General features: G+C 29.6%; 1 protein-coding gene across 1 annotated transcript; it reads left to right on the forward strand.

Moving 5' to 3' along the window:
- The first annotated feature begins 423 nt into the window (after positions 1–423).
- On the forward strand, positions 424–18,388 carry LOC126897836 (uncharacterized). Its single transcript, XM_050671744.1, has 3 exons — positions 424–477; positions 545–599; positions 9,715–18,388. The coding sequence occupies exons 1-3, from the start codon at positions 472–474 to the stop codon at positions 11,940–11,942; spliced, it is 2,289 nt and encodes a 762-aa protein (XP_050527701.1). The 5' UTR covers positions 424–471; the 3' UTR covers positions 11,943–18,388.
- The last annotated feature ends 4,625 nt before the right edge of the window (positions 18,389–23,013 follow it).

Genomic DNA, 23,013 nt, shown 5'->3' on the forward strand with positions numbered 1-23,013 from the left:
TGCTCTAAATTTATTGATGTCTAGTTTAAGTTTTATTAACTGTACTCTTGCCCTTTGGGGCGTTAATTTAGTAAATAAATAAATAAATAAATTCAACTTTAAAAAAAAAAAAATTTGGTTGGGAATTTTTTCCGCCATTTTTCCTTCGTTGACTGGCCTATATTATGAATATTATTTTTACTATTATTACATTCCTAAAGTACAGTTTGATCTTATATTATAATGATGAAATAAAAAATGAAATTGTATTTGTATTAATAATTCGCCTTTTTGTATTAAATCTAGTAAGTGTTCATGAAATATTGATTTAACTATGGTTTCTTACATGTATATAAATAGTTCGACTAAAAATAATAATTTTATATTTTTTAATATTGACTTAAAATACTCTTTTTATGCATAAAAACATGAAAGTAGAAATAAATAATGTCAGTAGTTATTTAGAATTAAACACTTAAATTAACGAAAAAAATGAATGTGAGTAGTTAATTTTACCTGGAGTACTTGACTGAAATCTAAAATATTGTTTTTTTTTTTGTTATAGAATCGGCAATTAATATCACTTTTGTTGATAATACATTATTTGGTAATTAATGAAGGTAAATTTTATTTTTCATTATTTACGTTTATTAATTTTATTGATTGTTCATATGAGTTCATGTATTTTTTGTTAATCGTTTCACATTTATTTTTGAAAATTAGCTTTGAGTCTAACCTACTAATTGTACAAATAGATTCATTAAGGGAAAAATTCTTTTGAAAATAATATACAATGTACAGGTGTGCATTGAAGTGTATTTTATAATATTGATTTTAATCACTGTCAAATTTCATCTATAACTGTTTCAAGCCACGTCCACACTGTGTATCAACCACACTTCACTAACGTTTTATTACTATAACAATACTAAAGTACTAATTTCGATAAAAACACGAAAAAAAATTAGTCCCAGACACTTTATCTTCTACATTTAAACGGCTGCCGTAGTTAAAAAAACGCTATTTTTGTGTTTTAAATTTTCAACTTAAAAATGCTATAACTTTTCCAAATATGTATGTATCAGCACAATTTTTTTTTTCTAAATATATTATAAGTAGATCTTTTATTTGACATACTTTTTATTAAAATTGGACAAATTCCCCATATAAAAGGGGCGTTCAAAACTTAAAATATTGTAAAAAAAATAGATCTTTTTCAACTGAACTTTTGAAAATGTTCCGGAAATACTGCGTCCTTTAAACATATATCAAATCAAAGGTTATATTATATATTATCAAATGAAAAAAAAAAATTTGTCCTGACATATTATCTTCTATGTGCAAATAGCTGTCGAAAATTAAAAAAAAATGTAATGTTTGCGATAAATTTACCTTTTATCGGGATCTTTTTGTACTTAAAACTACAATAACTTTTTCAAAAATGAACAAATAAAAATAATATTTTTTTGAATTGAAACCTTAGATATTTCCCTTTCATTTGATATAATTTTTTTTGAAAATCTAACACTTATTCTGCTCACTGGGGGGATTTAAAATAGTAACTTTTAAAAAAAAAATAACTTTTTCAACTTAATTTTTGAAAATGTTCCGGAAATATTGCGTCTTTTAAACATATATCAAATTAAATCTTATTAGATGTGCTATAAAATTAAAAAAAAAAATGTGTTTTTTTTTGTGTCTGTTTTCTCAGCTCTCACCGAACGGATTTCTTTCAATAATACGTCAAAAGATCACAAATCGTATCTAGTCAAAGACATTACCCCCAAATATTGAAAAAAATTTCCTCGTTCCCCGTAAATGGGTGAAACCTCCAAAAAAATTAAATCAAATTTAAAAATCACTAATTTTCGAAATCTTTTCAATTTATTTTATTAAAAACTGCCATAACTTTTTCCAAAATGAACATATCAATATAATTTTTTTTTATAGATGCTTGATGTCGTTACCTATCATTTGGCAAATATTTTTTAATAACCTCTTTTTCATTTGACATACTATATCTTAATCAAGATATTAATAAGGAACTAGCAGATCATGTAGCTTTTGGAATAATACACCAATTTTTTAAAATTAAACACTATCTAAAGATTTGCATTGAAGCGTTTTTTTTTTTATAGTGATTTTAATTACTGTCAGATATCATTATACTTGATCCAACTATGCCACGTGACCACTGTGTCGCGACCCCCCTGTACTGGGTTTTATATAATTTAATTGACATAGAATAAAGTTCATAAGACATAAGAAATTAAATTTATTAAACATTTTTTGCTTTTTTAAGTCGAAAAAGTAATTTTTAAATTTGAGTTAGCTTAAATAGCCCATTTTATCATACCATGAAGGCAACGTACAGTTGCCGAATCGGTATCACTTGAGTCTTTCTTGCTTAAGGTACGAGGTTCAAATCCGTTTGTGGCCGTTTATATTTTGCTTTTTTTTTTTGAGTTAGAATAAAATTTTCAAATAATTTGATAATTATCTTATTTATATTCCATAACTTCAATAAATATAAATGATCCTATCACTATAGTCTCCCCTCATTAGAAGAAATTTATATTCATGTTAATATTATTTTACTATGGGGTTCTTTTTGTGGCTACGTTTTTTTTTGGCCTACCTTCACTAGACCTACTTTTTTCAACGATACGTCAAATGATTACAATTCGTATTTAGTTGTTAATAATACCTTTAAAAATTGAAAAAAAATTTATTAATCAAATAACAAGTAGCATAATCAGCTTTATCCATACAAACTTTTGAAATCATTCATTTCTAATATTTTTAAAGTATTTACTATCGAATTAGATTCGATATTATATAATTTTACTTTGTAATTTATTAATTTTTTTACTCTATTTGTGTGTGCTACTACCATCTATAACATTTCAAATTTTTTCGTAACATGCTGCTATATAAATCATAAATCTAAAAAAAAAAATTATTTTAAGTTTCACCTGAATTTAATAATGGATGAAATAAAAAAATTACTGTAAATAGTAATTATAAAATTTCCAGATTGCATATTAATCTTAACAATACCATTTTTTCTATTTAATAATGTCAATTTCAAACTTCCAAGTTGAGCTAAAAGTTATGGTAATAAATTCTTTTTTTTTTATTAAAACTTTCACTTTAAACGACAAAAAAAAGTAGGTTCAAAATGTTTACTTTTAACATATTAAAAATAAAAATCAATAATAATTTGAAAACAATTAATTTTAATAATTATATATTATAATTAAAAGAATTACTAATCTGGGTATAATTAATGAAATAGAAGTTGATGTCGCTTTTGTAATTATCCACCAATTTCTTAAAATTAAACATCATCTACAGATTTGCATTGAAGCGTTTCTTTCGATAGTGATTTTAATCACTGTCATATTAAATCTATACTGGACCCAACTATGTCACATACCCACTGTGCCACGACCCCATTGTGCTGGTTTTTTTATATTGAAACCTTAGATATTTTCTTTCCATTTCGTATCTGAAAATCTGATCTCTTACCTGCCCACAAAAAGGGATTCAAAATAGTAACTTTATCACAAAAGTCAACTTTTTCAACTAAATTTTTGAAAATGTTGAGAAATAATGAGTCCTTTTAACATATGTTAAATTAAAGGTTATGTTAAACAATAGAAATTGAAAACAAAAAATTTGTTTTGACACCTTATTTTCTACGTGCAATTGGCTGCCGTAGTTAAAAAAATGCTATTTTTGTGTTAAAATTTTCGATATTCAATTTTAAATTACTATAGCATTTCGAACAATGTTTGTATCAACACAAATTTTTTTCTAAATACAATATATATAATATATATATTGTATTTAGAAAAAATATATATAATCATTCTTTTAATATACTTTTTATTTAAATTGGACATTTTTCCTTTATACAGTGAGCGTTCAAAACTTGATACATACGTATAAAAATTAGTACTTTTTAACTTAATTTTGAAACTGTTCCGGATATACTGCATCCTATAAACATATGTTAAATTAAAGCTTACATAATGTACTATCAGATAAAAAAATTGTTCCGGCGACCTAGCTTCTATGTGCAAATTACTGTTAAATTTAAACAAAAAATGTTATTTTGGTATTTAATACTGTCATAACTTTTTGAAAAATGAAGGAACCAAAATCATTTTTTTTACGTAAGCACCTTTTGTATTTCCATTTGATATAAATTTTAAGATTATCTGACCTTTTACTTACCTATAGGGGGGTTTAAAAATAACAGCTTTAATACAAAACTCATCTTTTCAACTTAAGTTTTAAAAGTGTTCCAGCAAATACTGCGTCTTTTAAATATATGTATATATAATAAAATGCTTATTTTATGTACTACAAATTAAAAAGTAGAACAAAAAATAGGTATTAATTTTGCTTTTGGAATAAGCCACAAATTTCTTAGAATTATACACTATCTACAGATTTGTATCGAAACGTTTTTTATGATAGTGATTTTAGTCACTGTCAGATATCATTTATTCTTGTCTCAACTATGCCACGTCTATACTGTTCACGACCCTACTGTACTACTGTTTTTTATTTTTAAATAAATATGTATTTTTATTTAAATAAATAAGAAAGACTAAAATATTTGAATTTATTAGATAAAATAAGTCTCGACATATTCTATACGGAGACTTAAATTTGTATTTGTATATTATTTACTTTTATTTTTAATATATTTTACTTCATTTGTTCTTTTTTTGACATAAACAGAATTCAGCTCCCGAAAATTTTTTCGAATTGTTTTTTACTCTGATTACGAAAAAACAAAGTTAGTCAAACATAGTAAAAAAGTTAAAGTACTTTATAATTTAAATGTACAATGCTGTACATACGCGCGTTGCTTGATAACAATATTGGGTCGCGCAGCACTTCATTATTTTACACAACTTTTACTAAGTATTTATACTTGGTAAATAATTTATAGGTTAAAAATAACAAAAATTAATGCATAAAAATAATATTTATGAGTTTTTGTGTGGTGGTTTGGATTTGTTGTGCTACTGTACCTTTCAGTTCATTGGGTTTAAATAGGCTTGAAATAATAGAGTACTTTCTTTTGAACCCCATCACAAAATAGTTCCGAAATAGTTTGAATCTGCCACTGGAGCTAGTAAGCGAAGGTACCTAGAAAATTTGTTTTAATTAGTAATATTAAAATTTGTTTGCAATAGCAAGTTATTATGAAATATATCAAAAAAAAGGGTTACAAAAAAGAGACTTATAAATTTCTAAATTGTTTTTATAATAATAAATTACTAATCACTTTTATATATATCTTAAAATAAAATTCATGTAATATACTTTAATATGAAAAAATAAAATATTGAAACTTAGATAGATTTTATGGTGAAAATTGCTACCATATTTACAAAAATTTTATTTTTGAATTAATAAATTCTGAATTTTATATTTTGAATTTTTGATTGTATATTTCTATAATTTTTTTATATTAAAATACCTTACTAGGGGTTTCCACGGTAATCAGTTCACCAATTTTTGTAAAATTTTCATGAATCTAATAAAATTTAATTTAATTTAAACTATTTTGAATATTTTGTTTCCTACGTTTAGAAAAACGACTCTGAATTTTCGATCTAGATTCAATTGTTCTTTTAATCGACTAACGTGTGTGATGTACGGTCGTTGAGTTGTTTGCACTTCATTCTTCCACGCTTGAGGTACGAGGTTCAAAACCCTCCATCAATTGGCAATTTTTACATACATTTTTATCAATTCTTTTTGAGGTAGAAAAAAAAATCGAAATTCATTTAATTTTTATCACTCAGATTTTTTAAAAAATCACCCAGATAATGAGATGTAAACGGCAATGGGTTACTTAAATTGATATACAGTGAAACTATGTATTTTGAAGAGTTACTAAATAGCGATTTGCCATAATGAATGGTCACATAACTGAACAAAGAGTAGATAACATTTCGGTAGAAAAAACCATAAGAGCTCTCAATAGCCTAAAAAATTAACATATATGAAAATATATTTTAAACTGTTATTTTAAATAATATTACTGTACCCAGCGTGTGTTGTTTAATAATATCAACAAATTTCATACTGCATTGAATTACTATAATAGATATTTATTTATATATTATATTTATAAATCATAGAACTATTAGTTAGGAATAATGAAGGAAATACGAGTTTATTTTGCTTTTGGAATAGTCCACTGATTTCTTAAAATTAAACACTATCTACAGAGTTGCATGGAAGCATTTCTTATGATAGTTTTTTTAATTACTGTCAGATATCATATATAATAGTCTTAACTGTGGCACGTCCACACTGTTCCGCAACCTCATTATGTTATTGTTTTTTTAATTAAATATCACCACAAATAATAAGAGTATAAAATTCGTTTTAATGCTGAATTACACAGTAAAATCGTATGACTTTCTTTAAACTTTCTTTAATCAGTATAGACCAAACTATACTTTGTAAACCACGTTTTTATGCTAATTTCATAATATGTAATTAGATTACATATTAATTACCATTGCTTCTTTTTTTGAGATTACTACTCATTTATAAAATGAGTAATTACATTTAAACATTGATTTTGATTTTTAATATGCTAAAAATAATCGATACAAAGTTTGGATTAAAAATGTTATGTTTAAACCATTTTTTTGATACTTTTAAGTTGAATTTTTTACCTTTCTTTTAGTTCGAATTGCAAATTTGAAATTGATATCATTAAATAGAAAATTTTATTAAGATTTAAAAAAAGTGGATATTTTTAGATTAAGCCCAACATTTTTTTAAATCTCTTACAATATTTTTATATTTATATATAATAAATCATTTTAATAGAAATACTAATAACACTAGTTTACAACAAATTGACTTATGATTTATGATAGTCATTTTTTATGTAAAATCGTCCACTGAGTCCGAAAATGAAGTCCAAAATACAAAAAGTAGAACAGTTTTCACGTTAATGCGAAATTAGCGTTTTTCGTGTGCCGCGAAAAAGTGTTTTCATTATATTCTAAATATCTTTAATTGCATTCAACGGATTTTCATTTTTTTACATAAAATTAAACAATATTAAATTACCTATAATTTTTATCTTTAGTAATTTTTTATCTGACTTTTTTCTCGTTTGCTATTTACGAATTTACTTCAAAATTTTTATCATTTTTTTCAAAATGTCAGAAAAAATTCAGAGTTTTACGTAAAATACACCAATAAAAAATAAATTTATCAACAATATACTTAATAGACATTATACTCTAATACATAAAAAAAAACATTATATATTATTTTGTAATATTGATAAAAAAAATGAAGAAGTTATGCGCGATTGAAAAATAAAACTAATTTCCTAATATCAGAGTTTTTTAATTCGATGCTTTAATTTTGTAAAATATAGAAAAAAATATTGAAAAATTACTCACAATATTACTTTACAAAACAAAATTTCGATTTTTTAAATAACTTAAGGTTATTTCATAGAATTTTATTAGAATATTTTTAAATTGAGTTAATTTTACAGTTTGGTGGGGTTGTGGTAAATTTTCGCGAAAAAGTGTTTTCATTATACTTTTTCACGGCACACGAAAAACGCTAATTTCGCATTAACGTAAAAATTGTTCTACTTTTTGAATTTTGGACTTCATTTTCGGACTCAGTAGACGATTTTACATAAAAAATGACTATCATAAATCATGGATCAGAACATTTTAGCTTCGATGCGAAGCGGAGAAGGTATTGGTTTTACTAAGATGTGTTTTTTTTTTTTTGTGTCTGTTATCACTTTTTCTCAGCTCTCACCGAACCAATTTCTTTCAATGATACGTCAAAAGATCACAAATTGTATCTAGTCGAAGACATTACCCTCAAAAATTGAAAAAAATTCCCTCGTTCCCCGTAAACCTCCAAAAAAATTACGAATTTAAAAATCGCTAATTTTCGAAATTTTTTTAATTTTTTTTACTTAAAAGTGCCATAACTTTTTCAAAAATAAACATATCAATATAATTCTTTTTTATATAGATGCGTAATATCATTACCTTTCGTTTGGTATATTTTTTTCATAAATTTAACCCTTAACCTGCCCACAAGGGGGGATTTAAAATGACAACTTTTTCACAAAAAATTAATTTTTTTAACTTAAATTTTGAAAATGTTCCGGAAGGTCTGACACTTTTATATATATCTTAAATTAAAGCTAATGTAATATTCTTTATTATGCAAAAAAAAAATTTCGGACTTTATTTTATCTTCACGGTGAAAATGGCTACCAAATGCTATTTTTGTGTGAAAATTTTCGATTTTGTATTTTACATTTTTAATTTTATTATGCTATAATTTTTTGAAAAATGTATGGATCAGTACAATTTTTTCATGAGGAGTAGTATTTATATACATCTTTCATTTGACTTACTGTTTTTTTAAATCCGACCATTTCTCTATATACGAGGGGGGTTCAAATCTAAAAAATGCATGTAGAAAGTAGAACTTTTTCAACTTAAATTTTGAAAGTGTTCCGGAAAGTCTGACACTTTTATATATATATTAAATTAAATCTAATGTAATATACTTTATTATGGTAAAAAAAAATTTCGGACTTTATTTTATCTTCATGGTGAAAACAGACATTTTTAACTTTATAATGTTATGACATATTGAAAAGTGTATGGATCAACATTATTATTTTATGAGAAATAATATTTTTTAATAATCCCTTTTTCATTCTACATACTTTATCTTAATTAGGATATTAATAATGAACTAGCAGATCATGTAGCTTTTGGAATAATACACCAATTTTTTAAAATAAAACAGTATCTAAAGATTTGCATCGAAGCGTTTTTTTTTATAGTGATTTTAATCACTGTCAGATATCATTATACTTGATCCATCTATACCACGTCACCACTGTGCCGCGACCCCCTGTGCTGGTTTTTTTTTTTATTTGTAAACTAGTGTAATTTGTATGTAACTTTTGGTGTCTAAATAGATGCTGTAATTGAAATATTTAGAACTATATTCCGTATAATTTTATCCTAAGTAGCAATAATATCAGAACTAAGTGATGATAGAAAATATGTAATTGCCAATTTGATATCACTAATAGATATTATTTATATTTGTCGCAACTATGCCACGTCCATACTGTGCCACTACCCCACAATGCTGCCGTTTTATTTTTTTACTTTATGTAATTTCATATACTTCTGGGTTTATTAGCTACATATTAATTTTTAGCATCATCTCTTTTCTAATTTAAAAGTAGTTAAATTCTATAATATAACTAGTGTAAATATTAAATATATTATAATCTAATATATTTTAATTTACTCTATTTAATAAAATCTGTGTATTAAAAATGTGACTGACAAAGAAACAATTTCTAAGTTCAGTTACAATCTCTCATTTATATCATTTAATAATATTTTATATTGGCGAATATTAAATTTTTTTTATGATTGATATTTAATTAATGGGAAAAAATATTTACTTAAAAGAAATAGATTGATCTTAAATCATTATTTATATATTTTAAAAACATTAAATTAATTAAACTGTAATTGAACTATTTGGTTAAATATATACAGTTAATATGTAAATACTATTAAAAAAATTAGAATTCTGTATCTATCAATCATATCAATGAAAATAATACAATTTTTTATAATTCACAAATTAATTAAAATTATCCTCATACAGCGATTCAAAATTTCTTTGACGATGTAATATACAAATTTGAAAACAATATGACGAGAAAAGCAGCTGCAAATGGAAATTTGAATTATTTAATATATGCTTATAAAAGTGGATATGATTGGGAGGAAGATACAACTATTGATGCTGCTGCAAATGGTAATTTGGAATGTTTAAAGTATGCTCATGAAAATGGATGTCCGTGGGATGAAAGAACAACAGAAGCAGCAGCTTCTAATGGTAAATTAGAATGTCTAAAATATGCCCATGAAAATGGATGTCCGTGGGATGAAAGCACAACAGAAGCAGCTGCTTCTAATGGTAAATTAGCATGTTTAGTATATGCACATGAAAATAAATGTCCATGGGATGAAAGCACAACAGATGCAGCTGCTTATAATGGTAAATTAGAATGTTTAAAATATTCTCATGAAAGAGGATGTCCCTGGGATGAAAGCACAACAGAGGCAGCAGCTTCTAATGGTAAATTAGAATGCCTAAAATATGCTCATGAAAATAGATGTCCGTGGGATGAAAACACAACAAAAGCAGCTGCTTCTAATGGTAAATTAGATTGTCTAATATATGCACACGAAAATAAATGTCCGTGGGATGAAAGGACAACTATAGCAGCTGCTTATAATGGTGAATTAGAATGTTTAAAATATTCTCATGAAAGAGGATGTCCCTGGGATGAAAGCACAACAGAGGCAGCAGCTTCTAATAGTAAATTAGAATGCCTAAAATATGCTCATGAAAATAGGTGTCCATGGGATGAAAACACAACAAAAGCAGCTGCTTCTAATGGTAAATTAGCATGTTTAATATATGCACATGAAAATAAATGTCCGTGGGATGAAAGCACAACAGAAGCAGCTGCTTCTAATGGTGAAATAGAATGTCTAAAATATGCCCATGAAAATAGGTGTCCGTGGGATGAAAGTACAAATATAGCAGCTGCTTATAATGGTAAATTACAATGTTTAATATATGCATATGAAAATAAATGTCCGTGGGATGAATGTACAACTATAGCAGCAGCATCTAATGGTAAATTAGAATGTTTAAAATATGCCCATGAAAACGAGTGTCCATGGGACGAAGATACAACTAGAATGGCAGCAAAGAATGGAAATCTAGAATGTTTAATATATGCACATAGAAATGGATGTCTGTGGAATAAAGGCACAACACAAGCAGCTGCTTTTAATGGTGAGTTAGAATGTTTAAAATATGCTCATGAAAAAGGATGTCCATGGGATGAAAGCACAACAGAAGCAGCAGCCTCTAATGGTAAATTGGAATGTTTGAAATATGCCCACGAAAATGGATGTCCGTGGAATAAATATTTAACAGTATCATCTGCTTTTAATGGTGAATTAGAATGTTTAAAATATGCCCATGAAAACGGGTGTCCGTGGGACGAAGATACGACTAAAATGGCAGCAGAGAATGGAAATCTAGAATGTTTAATATATGCACATAGAAATGGATGTAAATGGAATCATAATATCACGAGAAATGCTATTGTATTGGGTAATCTAGATATTTTAAGATATGCACATATGAATGTATGCGAGTGGGACAGAGATACGACTTCAATGGCTGCTATACATTGTTATATGGAAATTATACAATATGCCCTTAAAAATGGATGTGTTTGGAATGAATTTACAACTAGAGCTGCTGCGGCAAGTGGCTGTTTGGAATGCTTGATATATGCTCATGAAAGTAGATATCTTTGGGATAAATATACAATAGTTGCAGCTGCTGCGCATGGTAATTTAGATTGTCTGAAATATGCTTATAATCATGGTAGTGTTTGGATTGAGGGTACCACGAGAGCGGCTGCAGCAAATGGACGTTTAGATTGTCTAATGTATGCTCATGAAAATGGTTGTAAGTGGGACGAAGGCACAGCTAGAGAAGCTGCTGCTAGTGGTAATATTGAATGTTTGATGTATGCACACAAAAATGGATGTAAATGGGATAGAGGAACAAAAAGTGCAGCTGCTGCAAATGGCCATTTAGACTGCTTAAAATATGTTCACGAAAATGGTTGTGAGTGGGACGAAAGTACAACAAGACTTGCTGCTGCAAATGGTCATTTTCATTGCTTAAAATATGCACATGAAAATAATTGTCTATGGAGTAGAGGTACCATCCAAGAAGCTACTCAAAATGGATATACTTTTTTAATCAACTATGCTGTTAAAAACGGCTGTCCTAATTAATTTTTTTTTTTTTGAAATAATATAATTTTTACTTTTCTAATCTATGCTGGCTATTATTCCATTATTTTTAAAATAAAGTTACTTGACCTTTAATGCGTATTTGAGATATTATTGATATTATTAATTGCACTTTTGAAAATATACTTTTTTAAGAAATATTATTGTTGGAAGTATAGACAAGAACATTTTTTCTTTTATACTTAGTTTTCGATAATTTTACAAAAAAATACGATTATCAATGTGTATTTTAATAGGTATAAGCCATCTCTTGTGAATTATTTTTAACACGCTTATATTAATTTCACCAGTATGTATGTTTGTAAGCTTATTTATATATTTGTTATTCCGTCGTTTATGGCCTTGAGACTAGACTGTCGTAATTCATTCACCCCATCCCGCTCACCTGACCCCCGCATCACTATTCCTGTATAGTTTTATTTTTGGTTTTTGTACCCGTATTTTCGTGCGTATCACCAATACTATATATATAAACACATTTTTATTGTTTAATATACATGTATAATACATAAGGGATTACAAATACAGTTAGCAAATTGTTTTTTTATGACGATATTCGAAGGTATATAGCTTTTATTATCAATGGTAAAAAGACATAACTTTCAGGGTCAAAACTGAGCAGGGCTTCGGGGTGTCGGTGAGCCTGGACATCCGAAACGCGTTCAACTCCGTGCGATGGTCACACATCCTCATAGATCTGGACGCGTTTCGGGTGCCTCCTTACCTCCGGCAAATGATCCGGTCGTACTTTAGCGATCGGGTCATCTCTTATGAGAGCGCCGCGGGCCCGAGAACTGACCCTTGAGGGACGTCTCCCGTAACAGGTCTGACTTCTCGGGCCTATGCTGTGGAACATCGCGTACGACCCTAGTGGTGGCGGAAGGCGCCTCGTCCGAGGAGGCTGGATCTCGTGCGAACTGCGCGCTCAGCGCAGTCATCGCCTGGATCCAGCAGAAGGGGAGCGGACTGAGCCTCACCCTGGACAAGACTGAAGCGGTCTTGTTCAAGGGCAGGTACAAGTTCACTCCTCCACGGCTTGCCGTCCTGGGGGTGGAGATACTGCTTAAAGACTCCATGACTTATCTGGGCCTTGTCATAGACAAACGTCTAAAGTTCGGGCCACACATTACTTGTGCGGCCCAGCTGGGCCAGAAAGTCATGAATTGCCTGGCGGGACTCGTACCCAATCTAGGAGGGTCGAGAGAGATGCGGCGCATACTTTTAGTCAGCGTCGTACACTCTGTCCTTCTGTACGAGTCCCCGGTTTGGGCGAATACTCTTGAGTATTCGTTCAAAAACCGTGAAGCCCTGCTCAGGGTGCATAGGCGGGCGGCGATGCGGATAGTTTCGGCGTACCGAACGGTATCCGGAGTGGCGGCGGGTATCCTCGGGTATAGCACTGCCACCCACCGACCTGCTCGCCGAGGAACGTGCCGCTGGGCATGAGCTCCGCCGAGAACGCAACCGGTCCCTCGAACCCGAAGACTGGCTAGCGCTCAGGCAGTTGACCATGCTCCGGTGGCGGACTCGCCTCTCAGAGGAAACGACGAGAGGCGAGTGGACCAGGTCCCTCATGGGACCCGACCGACTGGACAGGTGGGTGGACCGGACTCACTTTGAGATGACATATCGTCTCACTTAAGTGATGTCCGGATACGGCTGCTTTAACGAGTACTTGCACCGTATTCGTAAAGCAGCCGCGCTGACGTGCGACCATTGTTCGGATCGCCCGGGAGAGGCTGATAGCGCTCTTCACACCCTCTACCGGTGCGAGGCGTGAGCCCAGGAGCGGGACTCTTTGGAGTCTCGACTAGGGTCCATGTTCCGAGTCGGGTCCATGGTAGACCTGTTGTTTAGGAATCGAGGGCTCCTTCAGGCGTTCGCCGAATCCGTCTTATTAAAGAAGGAGGAAGCGGAACGCCTGAGACAGAGGCAGTCACGCCGCCGTGCACAGGAGAACCTGAGGCGCTGGTTTAGGCCTGTGCCTTAGGTTCTTATTTTTGTGTTATGTTTTTATGTCTTGTTAGTTATTTTGGCAGTCCTCCCTAACTGTTCCCACTCTGGGATTCGGTTAACGGGAGCGGGCCACACCACATTGCGAATCAGCTGTTGATTATTTTCAGGCTGATTCACAACGTGGTGGTGTGAATTATTAAGATGGCGTAGGCCATCCTGATGTAATGACTCACGGCAGTTCTAGGGCGGCCCACAATAATTTTTTTGACAAAAAGATTGACTCTCTCTTCACTAAAAACCACCGTAGTGGTACTTTGCTGTGTACGTACAGGCAATTTTTTTCGTGTGTGATATTTTTTTTTAATATGTATTAACTTTTGCAAGGCATCGTCCAATTCCGGGGACGAGATCCCTGTATTAGGATGAGTCTCATCCGTAACTGGGTATCGTATTTATTTTAGTAATCTTAATGTTTTGAGCGTTCTTTTTTTCTTTTTATGTTAAAATGTATTCTCTATTATAATATATATTTTTTCATTATTGTTTATGAATTTGAAAGGTTACAATAATTAAAAAAAAAAGTGAAACCATTTGGCCGCAGCGAAAAATTTATAACTTTCATGGCACATTGAAAAGAAAGGGTCACCAACCCACTGGGCGAGACACTGTATTGTCGGACCACAGTAGGATGTAAAAAAAATTAAATATTGTAAATCAAATTAGCTGACGCTATTCAATAAAATATTTACACGGTAATAAAATTAACACGGTTAACCTTTAGAGTAGGGGTAAAAAAAAAAATTAAATACCCAATGCCGAAAATTACTAAGAACAATTTGAATCATAAGGCAACAATGTATGCGGTGAGCAGTGCAAATGACGTTTAAGATAGGAAAGGAGCAGGGTGAATGTACACATAAATGCCGTCCATGAACCAGTCTAAAGTAGTACACAGCTGACTATCTCGCACGCGCACAAACAAATCACAACACCTTATCATGATTATTTAACTGATAAACGCCGTCGCAGTACGCATTCGGCTCAACACAAATATATATATATACAAATAGACAAAAAAAAATAATCAGATACTTTTTGCAACGTTACAAATTACTATTTTCTTCTTCTTCATAGCCTTAATCCCAACTACTTGGGGTCGGCCACCCTTATCTTAAACTTCCACTTGACACGATAACCACATCCTCTACGCTCACATCAGATGTCCTCATATCACATTCAATAACATCTCTGCATCTCTTTTTTGGTCTTCTTCTACCTCTTCTTCCTTCAACATTCATTTCTACAACTGTTCTTACGGCTTCCGACTCTTCTCTTCTCATAACATGACCAAACCATCTAAGTCTATTTTCTCTCATCTTATCCACGATTGTGCTACACCTATACTCCCTCTAATATGCTAATTTCTTATCTTATCTTCTCTAGTCACTCCACTCATCTATCTAAGCATTCTCATCTCTGCTACACTCATTCTCTGCTCTACTTTCTTATCAACCACCCAACACTCTGAACCATACATCATAGCTGGTCTCGCTACAGTCTTGTAGAATTTACCTTTCAGCCTCATTGGAATTTTTTATCGCATAAGACGCCAGACGCTTCTCTCCACTTCAACCACCCGCACTTAATCCTGTGTCTTACATCTTCCTTAATATCACTACTCATTTACACAACTGATCCTAAATACTTAAATCTTTCCATTTCTCCTATCATATTCTTAATTATTGTCATTGCACTCCTCATTTCACCTACCTCGACTTCTCCTTTGTCAAACTCGTACTCTATATACTCTGTTTTACTTCTACTTATTCTTAAACCCTTTTTCTTTAAGAGCTGATCTCCATACCTCTGATTAATTTCCTCCCTATTTTCTCATATTAACACTATATCATCAGCAAAAAACATGCACCACGGCACCTCTCCTTGTATTTCTCTAGTAATTTCATCCATCACTATAGAGAATAATTAAGGGCTTAAAGCAGAACCTTGATGCATTCCTACTTTTACGCGAAAACCTTCTGATACTCCTCCTACGCTTTTTACCCTGGTACAAGTGCCATCATACATATCTTGTAATATAATAATGTACCTTTTCGGGACTCCTTTTCTCATTAATGCCCACTTTAAAACCTCTCTCGGCACTCTGTTATACGCTTTCTCCAAATCTATGAATACCATACAGAGCTTTTTCTTCTTTTCCGTAAACTTTTCTATTAATTGCCTCACACAAAATACTGGCTCCATTGTTGATTTACCAGGCATAAATCCAAACTGGTTTCATTTCTTATTCTCTTTTCTCATACCTTTTCCCAAATTTTCATGCTTTGACTCATAAGCTTTATGCCTCTATAATTTCCACACTCCTGTATGTCTCCTTAATCTTTAAATATCGGCACCGTAATACTATTCCTCCATTCATTTGGAATTTTCCTTTTTAATAAAATTTTATTTAAAAGTTCCTTCAATCACCTTATGCCAATACCGTATAATATTTTCCATACTTCTACTTCATCTGATCCCACTGCTTTATTCTTTTTCATTGATGGCACAGCCTCCGATACCTCTTTCCCTCTAATTAAATCTACCAGTCCTCATTCACGAGATATCCTTTAACGTCTCTTTTGGATACTCCTCATTCAGTAATTTTTTCACCTTTTTTCACATCATCATCACTCAAGAGTACCCTATTATCAGCACTTTTTATACACCTTATATAATGATAATCTTTAGACCTTTTCTCTCTTACCTTTACAATTCTATAGATATTTTTCTCGCCTTCCTTTGTTTCTAGCCTATCATAGAACTTATCATACCTCTTAAACTTCACTTTACTTACTGCATACTTGGCTTCTTTGTACAAGCGTTTATACTCCATCCAGTCTTCTCTCCTTTTGCTCTATTGCCATACTTTGAATTGCTTTTTCTTACTTTCTATGATTTTTTGAACGTTCTCATCCCACTGTCAGGTTTCCTTGTTTCCTGGTATTCTACTCATACTCTAACCAACAATCTCCTTTGCAATATTCTTAATACAACTAGCAAATCATTTCCATCTCTTTGGAAGTCTACATATATCAATCCAATTCTCAAAAAAGGAAATAAATCATTAATATCAAAATAACGTCCCATATCAATAATTTCAATCATACCAAAAATATTTTCTAAAGTAGTAAATAATAAGCTTATACCAATGTTTAAAAATATCCTGGTATCTCAAAAACATGTATTTAGAAATAATAAATCATTTCTTATGAATCATTTAATAACCATAAAATATCATATAACAAAATTATTGGAAAATAATCATCAAACCGATGTCATTTATACTGATTTCGAAAAAGTCTTTGATAGAGTTAACCACGTTTTATTAATCAATAAACTACATAAAATAGGCTTTGCAGACCCCCTTCTATCATAGTTTAACTCGTTAGATCATGAATCCAATTTGTGAATATAAAAATTTTATATCAATGCCTATAAAAGTAATTTCTGGAGTACCACAAGGTGATCATCTTTCCCCTCTCCTATTTAATTTATTAATAAATGATGTTGTATCCTCCATCATACATTCCAACATCCTATTATTTGCTGATGATGCTAAAATCTATAATTTCCATTGATGATATCAAACAACTTCAAGATGATTTAATTGCATTTAACGAGTGGTGCATTTGCAAATGGCCTTTCACTGATATTTATAGATAAATGCCAAATTGTTACTTACTTCAAAAAACACAATCCCCTTCATTTTAACTATAATTTAAGTGACATTAACCTACAACGTTCCTCATTAATTAAAGATTTAGGAATCTTATTTGATTTCTAACTGTTATTTAACGCCCACGTAGCAGTGATAATAAATAAAGCCTTAGAAGTATTTGGAATGATAAAAAGAAACTGTTCCAATTTTCATTATCCACTTACTTTTAAATGTTTGTATACCTCTCTAGTGCGTTCCTTATTAGAATATACTCCGTTAATTTGGGACCATAACAATGCAGGACAGAATGATCAATTGGAAAGAGTACAGAATAAAGTCCTAAGATTTATATGTTATAAATGTAATATCTCACGAACTCCTCACTTTGGGTACGAACAAATTTGAAATTTGTTAAACTTAGATACTTTAAAATCTCGTAGAAACATATCATATAAAATCGTTCTCGCCAAATTATTAAATAACAAGATTGACAACTCATACATATAAGGCCAACTTAACTTTAAAGTTAATAACTATTGCACCCGAAACAATTATTTATTTTATATACTTCACACAACCAAAAAATATGCGTTAAAAGACCAAATAAATATATTAATGTCCGTACGAAATAGTCAATAATTTATTTATTATTATATTTATTATTACCATATACTCTATTTAACTTTTATTATGTTTATATTATTATTTTCATTGTATTATATTATATTATATAATTGTTATCATTGAATTATATTGTAAATTGAACATTTGTCCATAAAAATGAATGAATAAATAAATAAATAAAAAAAGGATAATTTTTTAGTTTTGATCATTATTTCAAAAATTACCAAAATAAGCGTAAAAATGTATAAGATATAAATTATAGATTTTAATATTTTCTTCAAAAAAAGCATTTACAAAAATTGTCTAAAATTATTTTTACTTGTTCAAAAAAATTAAATAAAACAAGAGGGTCGTGGCACAGTGGTGACGTGGCATAGTTGGATCAAGTAATATGATGTCTGACAGTGATTAAAATCACTAGTATTTATTTATTTATTAACTAGTATTATTAATAACTAGTATTCTAAAAAAATCAATAATAATTTTAATAAAATCAAATAATAATATTATTATTTTACATGGTTAATTAAATACAGGATAATAAAAATAGTCTTATACTTCTGATTAAATTGATGATATGTATAAAAATATATTTGAGGTGGAGTGTGAAATGTTATACTGTTTCAGATCTATAATATCAATTAACCTATACATAAAAAAATGCTTAATAATTATAATGAAATTGAATTATTCTATAATTACTCGAATATTCTATGAATAGTGTATAATAAATTATTAAATATTATTGAAAATGAAAATATGTAGACACTATTACTTACATTTAATTGTCATGAAGAATATATTTTTATTCTTATAATTCAGATGAGGCGGATTCTGCTGTGTTTGCTATTTCAGATATATATGTTATTAACCCACTTATTCATAGTAATAATGGTTAATAATTATTAAAATTATAATTTTAATAAAATTGATTTATTCTATAGTTACTCCAATATTCCTTTATATTATTCTTTGTTATCTATGAACATATTAAATATTATTGATAATGAAAATATATAAATAATATTATTTACTTTTTATACTCACGTAGAATATAAATACTTTTAAGTATGCTACTTGTTTTAAATTTTATTGAAATTGATTGAAGAATATATGTTTAGAAAATTTAATTTTACATATTTTTACACTAAATATTTTGGTGTAAAGTGATTATTTTGAATGTGAAGAATGCTTCATGTGTCAAATAGTAAATTTTTATAATTTTTTTTTATTTTAGCTTTGATGCGATGCTGAGTAGGTTTTACTATGATGTGTTTTTCTTTTTCTTTTTTTGTCTTTTACCACTTTTTCTAAGCTCTCACCGAACCGATTTCTTTCAACGGTACGTCAAAAGAACACAAAACGTATATAGTCGAAGACATTACCTTGAAAAATTGAAAAAGTTTCCCTCGTTCCTCGTAAATGGGGGAATCCCCCAAAAAAATTATATATTTAAAAATCGCTAATTTTTTCAATTTTTTTTATTTAGAACTCCTATAACTTTTTCAAAAATGAACAAATCAATATTATTTTTTTTCATGGATGCTTGATATCTTTACCTATCATTCGGTATATATTTTTTTATAAATCTGACCCTTTACTTGACTACAGAGGGGATTCAAAATGACAATTTTTTCACAAAAAATTTACTTTTACACTTAACTTTTGAATGTGTTCTGGAAAGTCTGACACTTTTATATATATGTTAAATTAAAGCTAGTGTAATATACTTTATTATGGAAAAAAAAATTATTTTGCTTCACGGTTATAATGGCTACCGAATGCTATTTTTGTGTGACAATTCTCGATTTTGTATTTTACATTTTTAACTTTTTGAAAAGTGTATGGATCAATACAATTTTTTCATGAGAAGTAGTATTTATATACATCTTTCATTCGACATACTTTATCATAATCATGATATTAATAAGGAAATAGCAGATCATGTAGCTTTTGGAATATTCCACCAATTTTTTAAAATTAAACACAATCTAAAGATTTGTACCGAAACGTTTTTTTTTTATAGTGATTTTAATCACTGTCAGACATCATTATACTTGATCCAACTAGCCACGTCACCACTGTGCCACGAACCCCCTGTGCTGGGTTTTTATAATTTATGGTTTTCTAATTATTATTGATATTGATTTTCAATATGTTAAAGTAATTACTTTATTCTACTTTATTTGCCCTTTAAAGTGAAAGTTTGACACGACTTACGTCGCAAAAATGTGGTCGACACTGGTTTTGAGGGTAGAGACCCGATTTATCAAATGAGCGACAACACATTATTTTAATAAAAATAAAACAAACCGAAAAGATAAACACAGTAATAATAATCTTCACATAATATCGCGGCACTTTTGCTGGCGTCGACGACGCGATTTCCGGCGAAATCCTTGGACGGCAAATGGTTAGCAGCGTTGTAGGCGACGGTGCGCGGGTGCGGATCGGTTGGTCGACGTTGTCGCTTTCACAACGGGAGGAAGACTCTCGCATCATTTGCGTCGGGTCGTTGTCGGCCGTGCGGCATTTGCTGGACTTTACACCGTAGCGTATAACATGCGTTGTTGATCAGTCAAATACTCATAGTAGGGCGACGGCTGATAAAGGTGGCACGAGTCGCGGGGCATCGTGCATAACGAAGCGACACGGGCCGTGTCAAGTTTATAATAAAAAAAAAAAATAAATTTATTACCATAACTTTTTGCTGTTGAAAATGTGAAATTGTTAAGATTAATATGCAGTCATCAAATTTTATAATTACTATTTACAGTGTATTTATCAGAAAAGCTCATTATTTTTTTGCATTTTTATCGTAATAGATCACTTAAATATAAATCATAGTAATCATTTCCTAGTAACCTTTGGTGTATAAAAACATTCTTCAATTGAAATATGCAGAACTGAATTAATTTTAATGACTTACTTTAACTAAAAAGACAAATAAAAAATAAGTTGTTAAAAAGATCTACTCAATTTAGCGAATTATAAATTTTGATTATAATTGTAAAAATCGATTGTTAAATTCAGGTGAAATTAAAAATAATTTTTTTTTTAGATTTGTAATTTATATAGCAACATGTTACCAAAAAATTTGGAATGTTAAGGGCTATTAGTAATATACACAAATAGTTTTAAAAAATTAATAAATTTCAAAGTAAAATTATTTACTTTTGGAGTTAAATACTTTTATCATATCATATGTAATTCGACAATAAATACATTAAAAATATTAGATGTGAATCATTTTGATTGTTTGTATGGATAAAGCTGTTTAAGGTACTTTTTATTTGATTAAGGGATTTTTTTTCAATTTTCGAGGGTAATATCTTCAGCTAAATACGAATTGTAATCATTTTACATATCGTTGAAAAAAGTAGGTTAATTGAAGGTTGGAAAAATAAACCGCAGCCACAAAAAGAAACACATAGTAAAATAATATTAACATTAATAAGAAATTTCTTCTTATTAATGTTCTACTTCTTGATATTTCTTCAATTTAATGAATATAAATGAGATAAAAATCAAATGATTTGAAAAGTTTTCTAACTTAAAAAGAAATGCAAAATATTAATTGCCACTGGTGGATTGTAACCTGGTACCCTAACCGTGAAAGATACAAGTGTTACCGATTCGGCAACCGTTCGTCGCTTTCGCCGATTATTAAAATTGTCAATTTTAGTTAATTCAAATTTTAAAGTTACTTCTTCGACTTTAAAAATGCAAAAAAATTTAAATAAGTTTCACTTCTTATGTCTTATGAACTTTATTATATAAGTTTTATGTTAAGATTAAATAAAATTATCAATATTTTCGGAACATTTTTAAAAATTGAAAAAGCTTAACTTGTGTGCAAAAATTGTTTTTTTTAATTCCTCCAGCGGGCAGTTTTAGAGTCAGATTTTCAAAAATATTATGTCAAATGAAAGAAAATATCTAAGGTTTCAATATAAAAAAATTAATTTTAATTTGTTCATTTTTAAAAAGTTATGGTAGTTTTAAGAAAAAAATAACTGATTTTCTTTGATTGTAATCTAAATCAATTTAGTCGGAAATGAAGAAAACTTTTGTGATCTTTAATTAAAAAAAAAAACAGTAAAAAAACAATAATATATAAAGTAATTTTTAACCACAAAATGTATCTGATCGTACTGTGGTAATCGAAAATTAGATGTATTTCTCTATAAATTATAATATAAGCTAATTAAGTGAACAAACAGTACGGATTACTATGGCAAACGAACTAGAAATTATAAAAAAATTGGAATTATTGTTTTTGTTAACAATATATATTTATATATATTTTTTTGACTAAGCAATCGGACACGGTGTTTTATTCGAACTTTTTCTTTTCTTAAATAATTATACATTGAAATATTAATTAATAATAAGTGAAATTCATAAAAATAAACTATCTGTGTCCGTTAGAAACAAAGAAAGTGAGTTTAAATTACTAAGCTTATTGTATAGTAGAAAATTTGCGAACGCGTAGGCCGTTTCAGAAATAACAACAATGTGATAGTCGTTATTATACGTAACCTTCAACTATGATTGCGTAACGTGATAGCTGCCTACAACTATGATACGCTATACTTAAATGTAGTGTAACAGTGGACTTCAACAATTACTCAAAATTTACTAAAGCGGTAGAATACTTCAAATTAATTTTTTTCAGTAAGCAGTGGTCAAATAAATGCTAGCTGACTCTTTTATTAACACTGCACCGGGTTGATAACCTCTGCGGGGAGCCAA

Source organism: Daktulosphaira vitifoliae, unplaced genomic scaffold (genome assembly GCF_025091365.1).
Source record: "Daktulosphaira vitifoliae isolate Bord-2020 unplaced genomic scaffold, ASM2509136v1 Scaffold_1, whole genome shotgun sequence".
Lineage (NCBI taxonomy): Eukaryota > Metazoa > Arthropoda > Insecta > Hemiptera > Phylloxeridae > Daktulosphaira > Daktulosphaira vitifoliae.

Excerpts from the sequence above, each read along its gene's own strand:
- LOC126897836 (XM_050671744.1), top strand. Across the intron at positions 600-9,714 it reads TTATTTGGTAATTAATGAAG|CGATTCAAAATTTCTTTGAC; the intron begins GTAAATTTTATT and ends ATCCTCATACAG.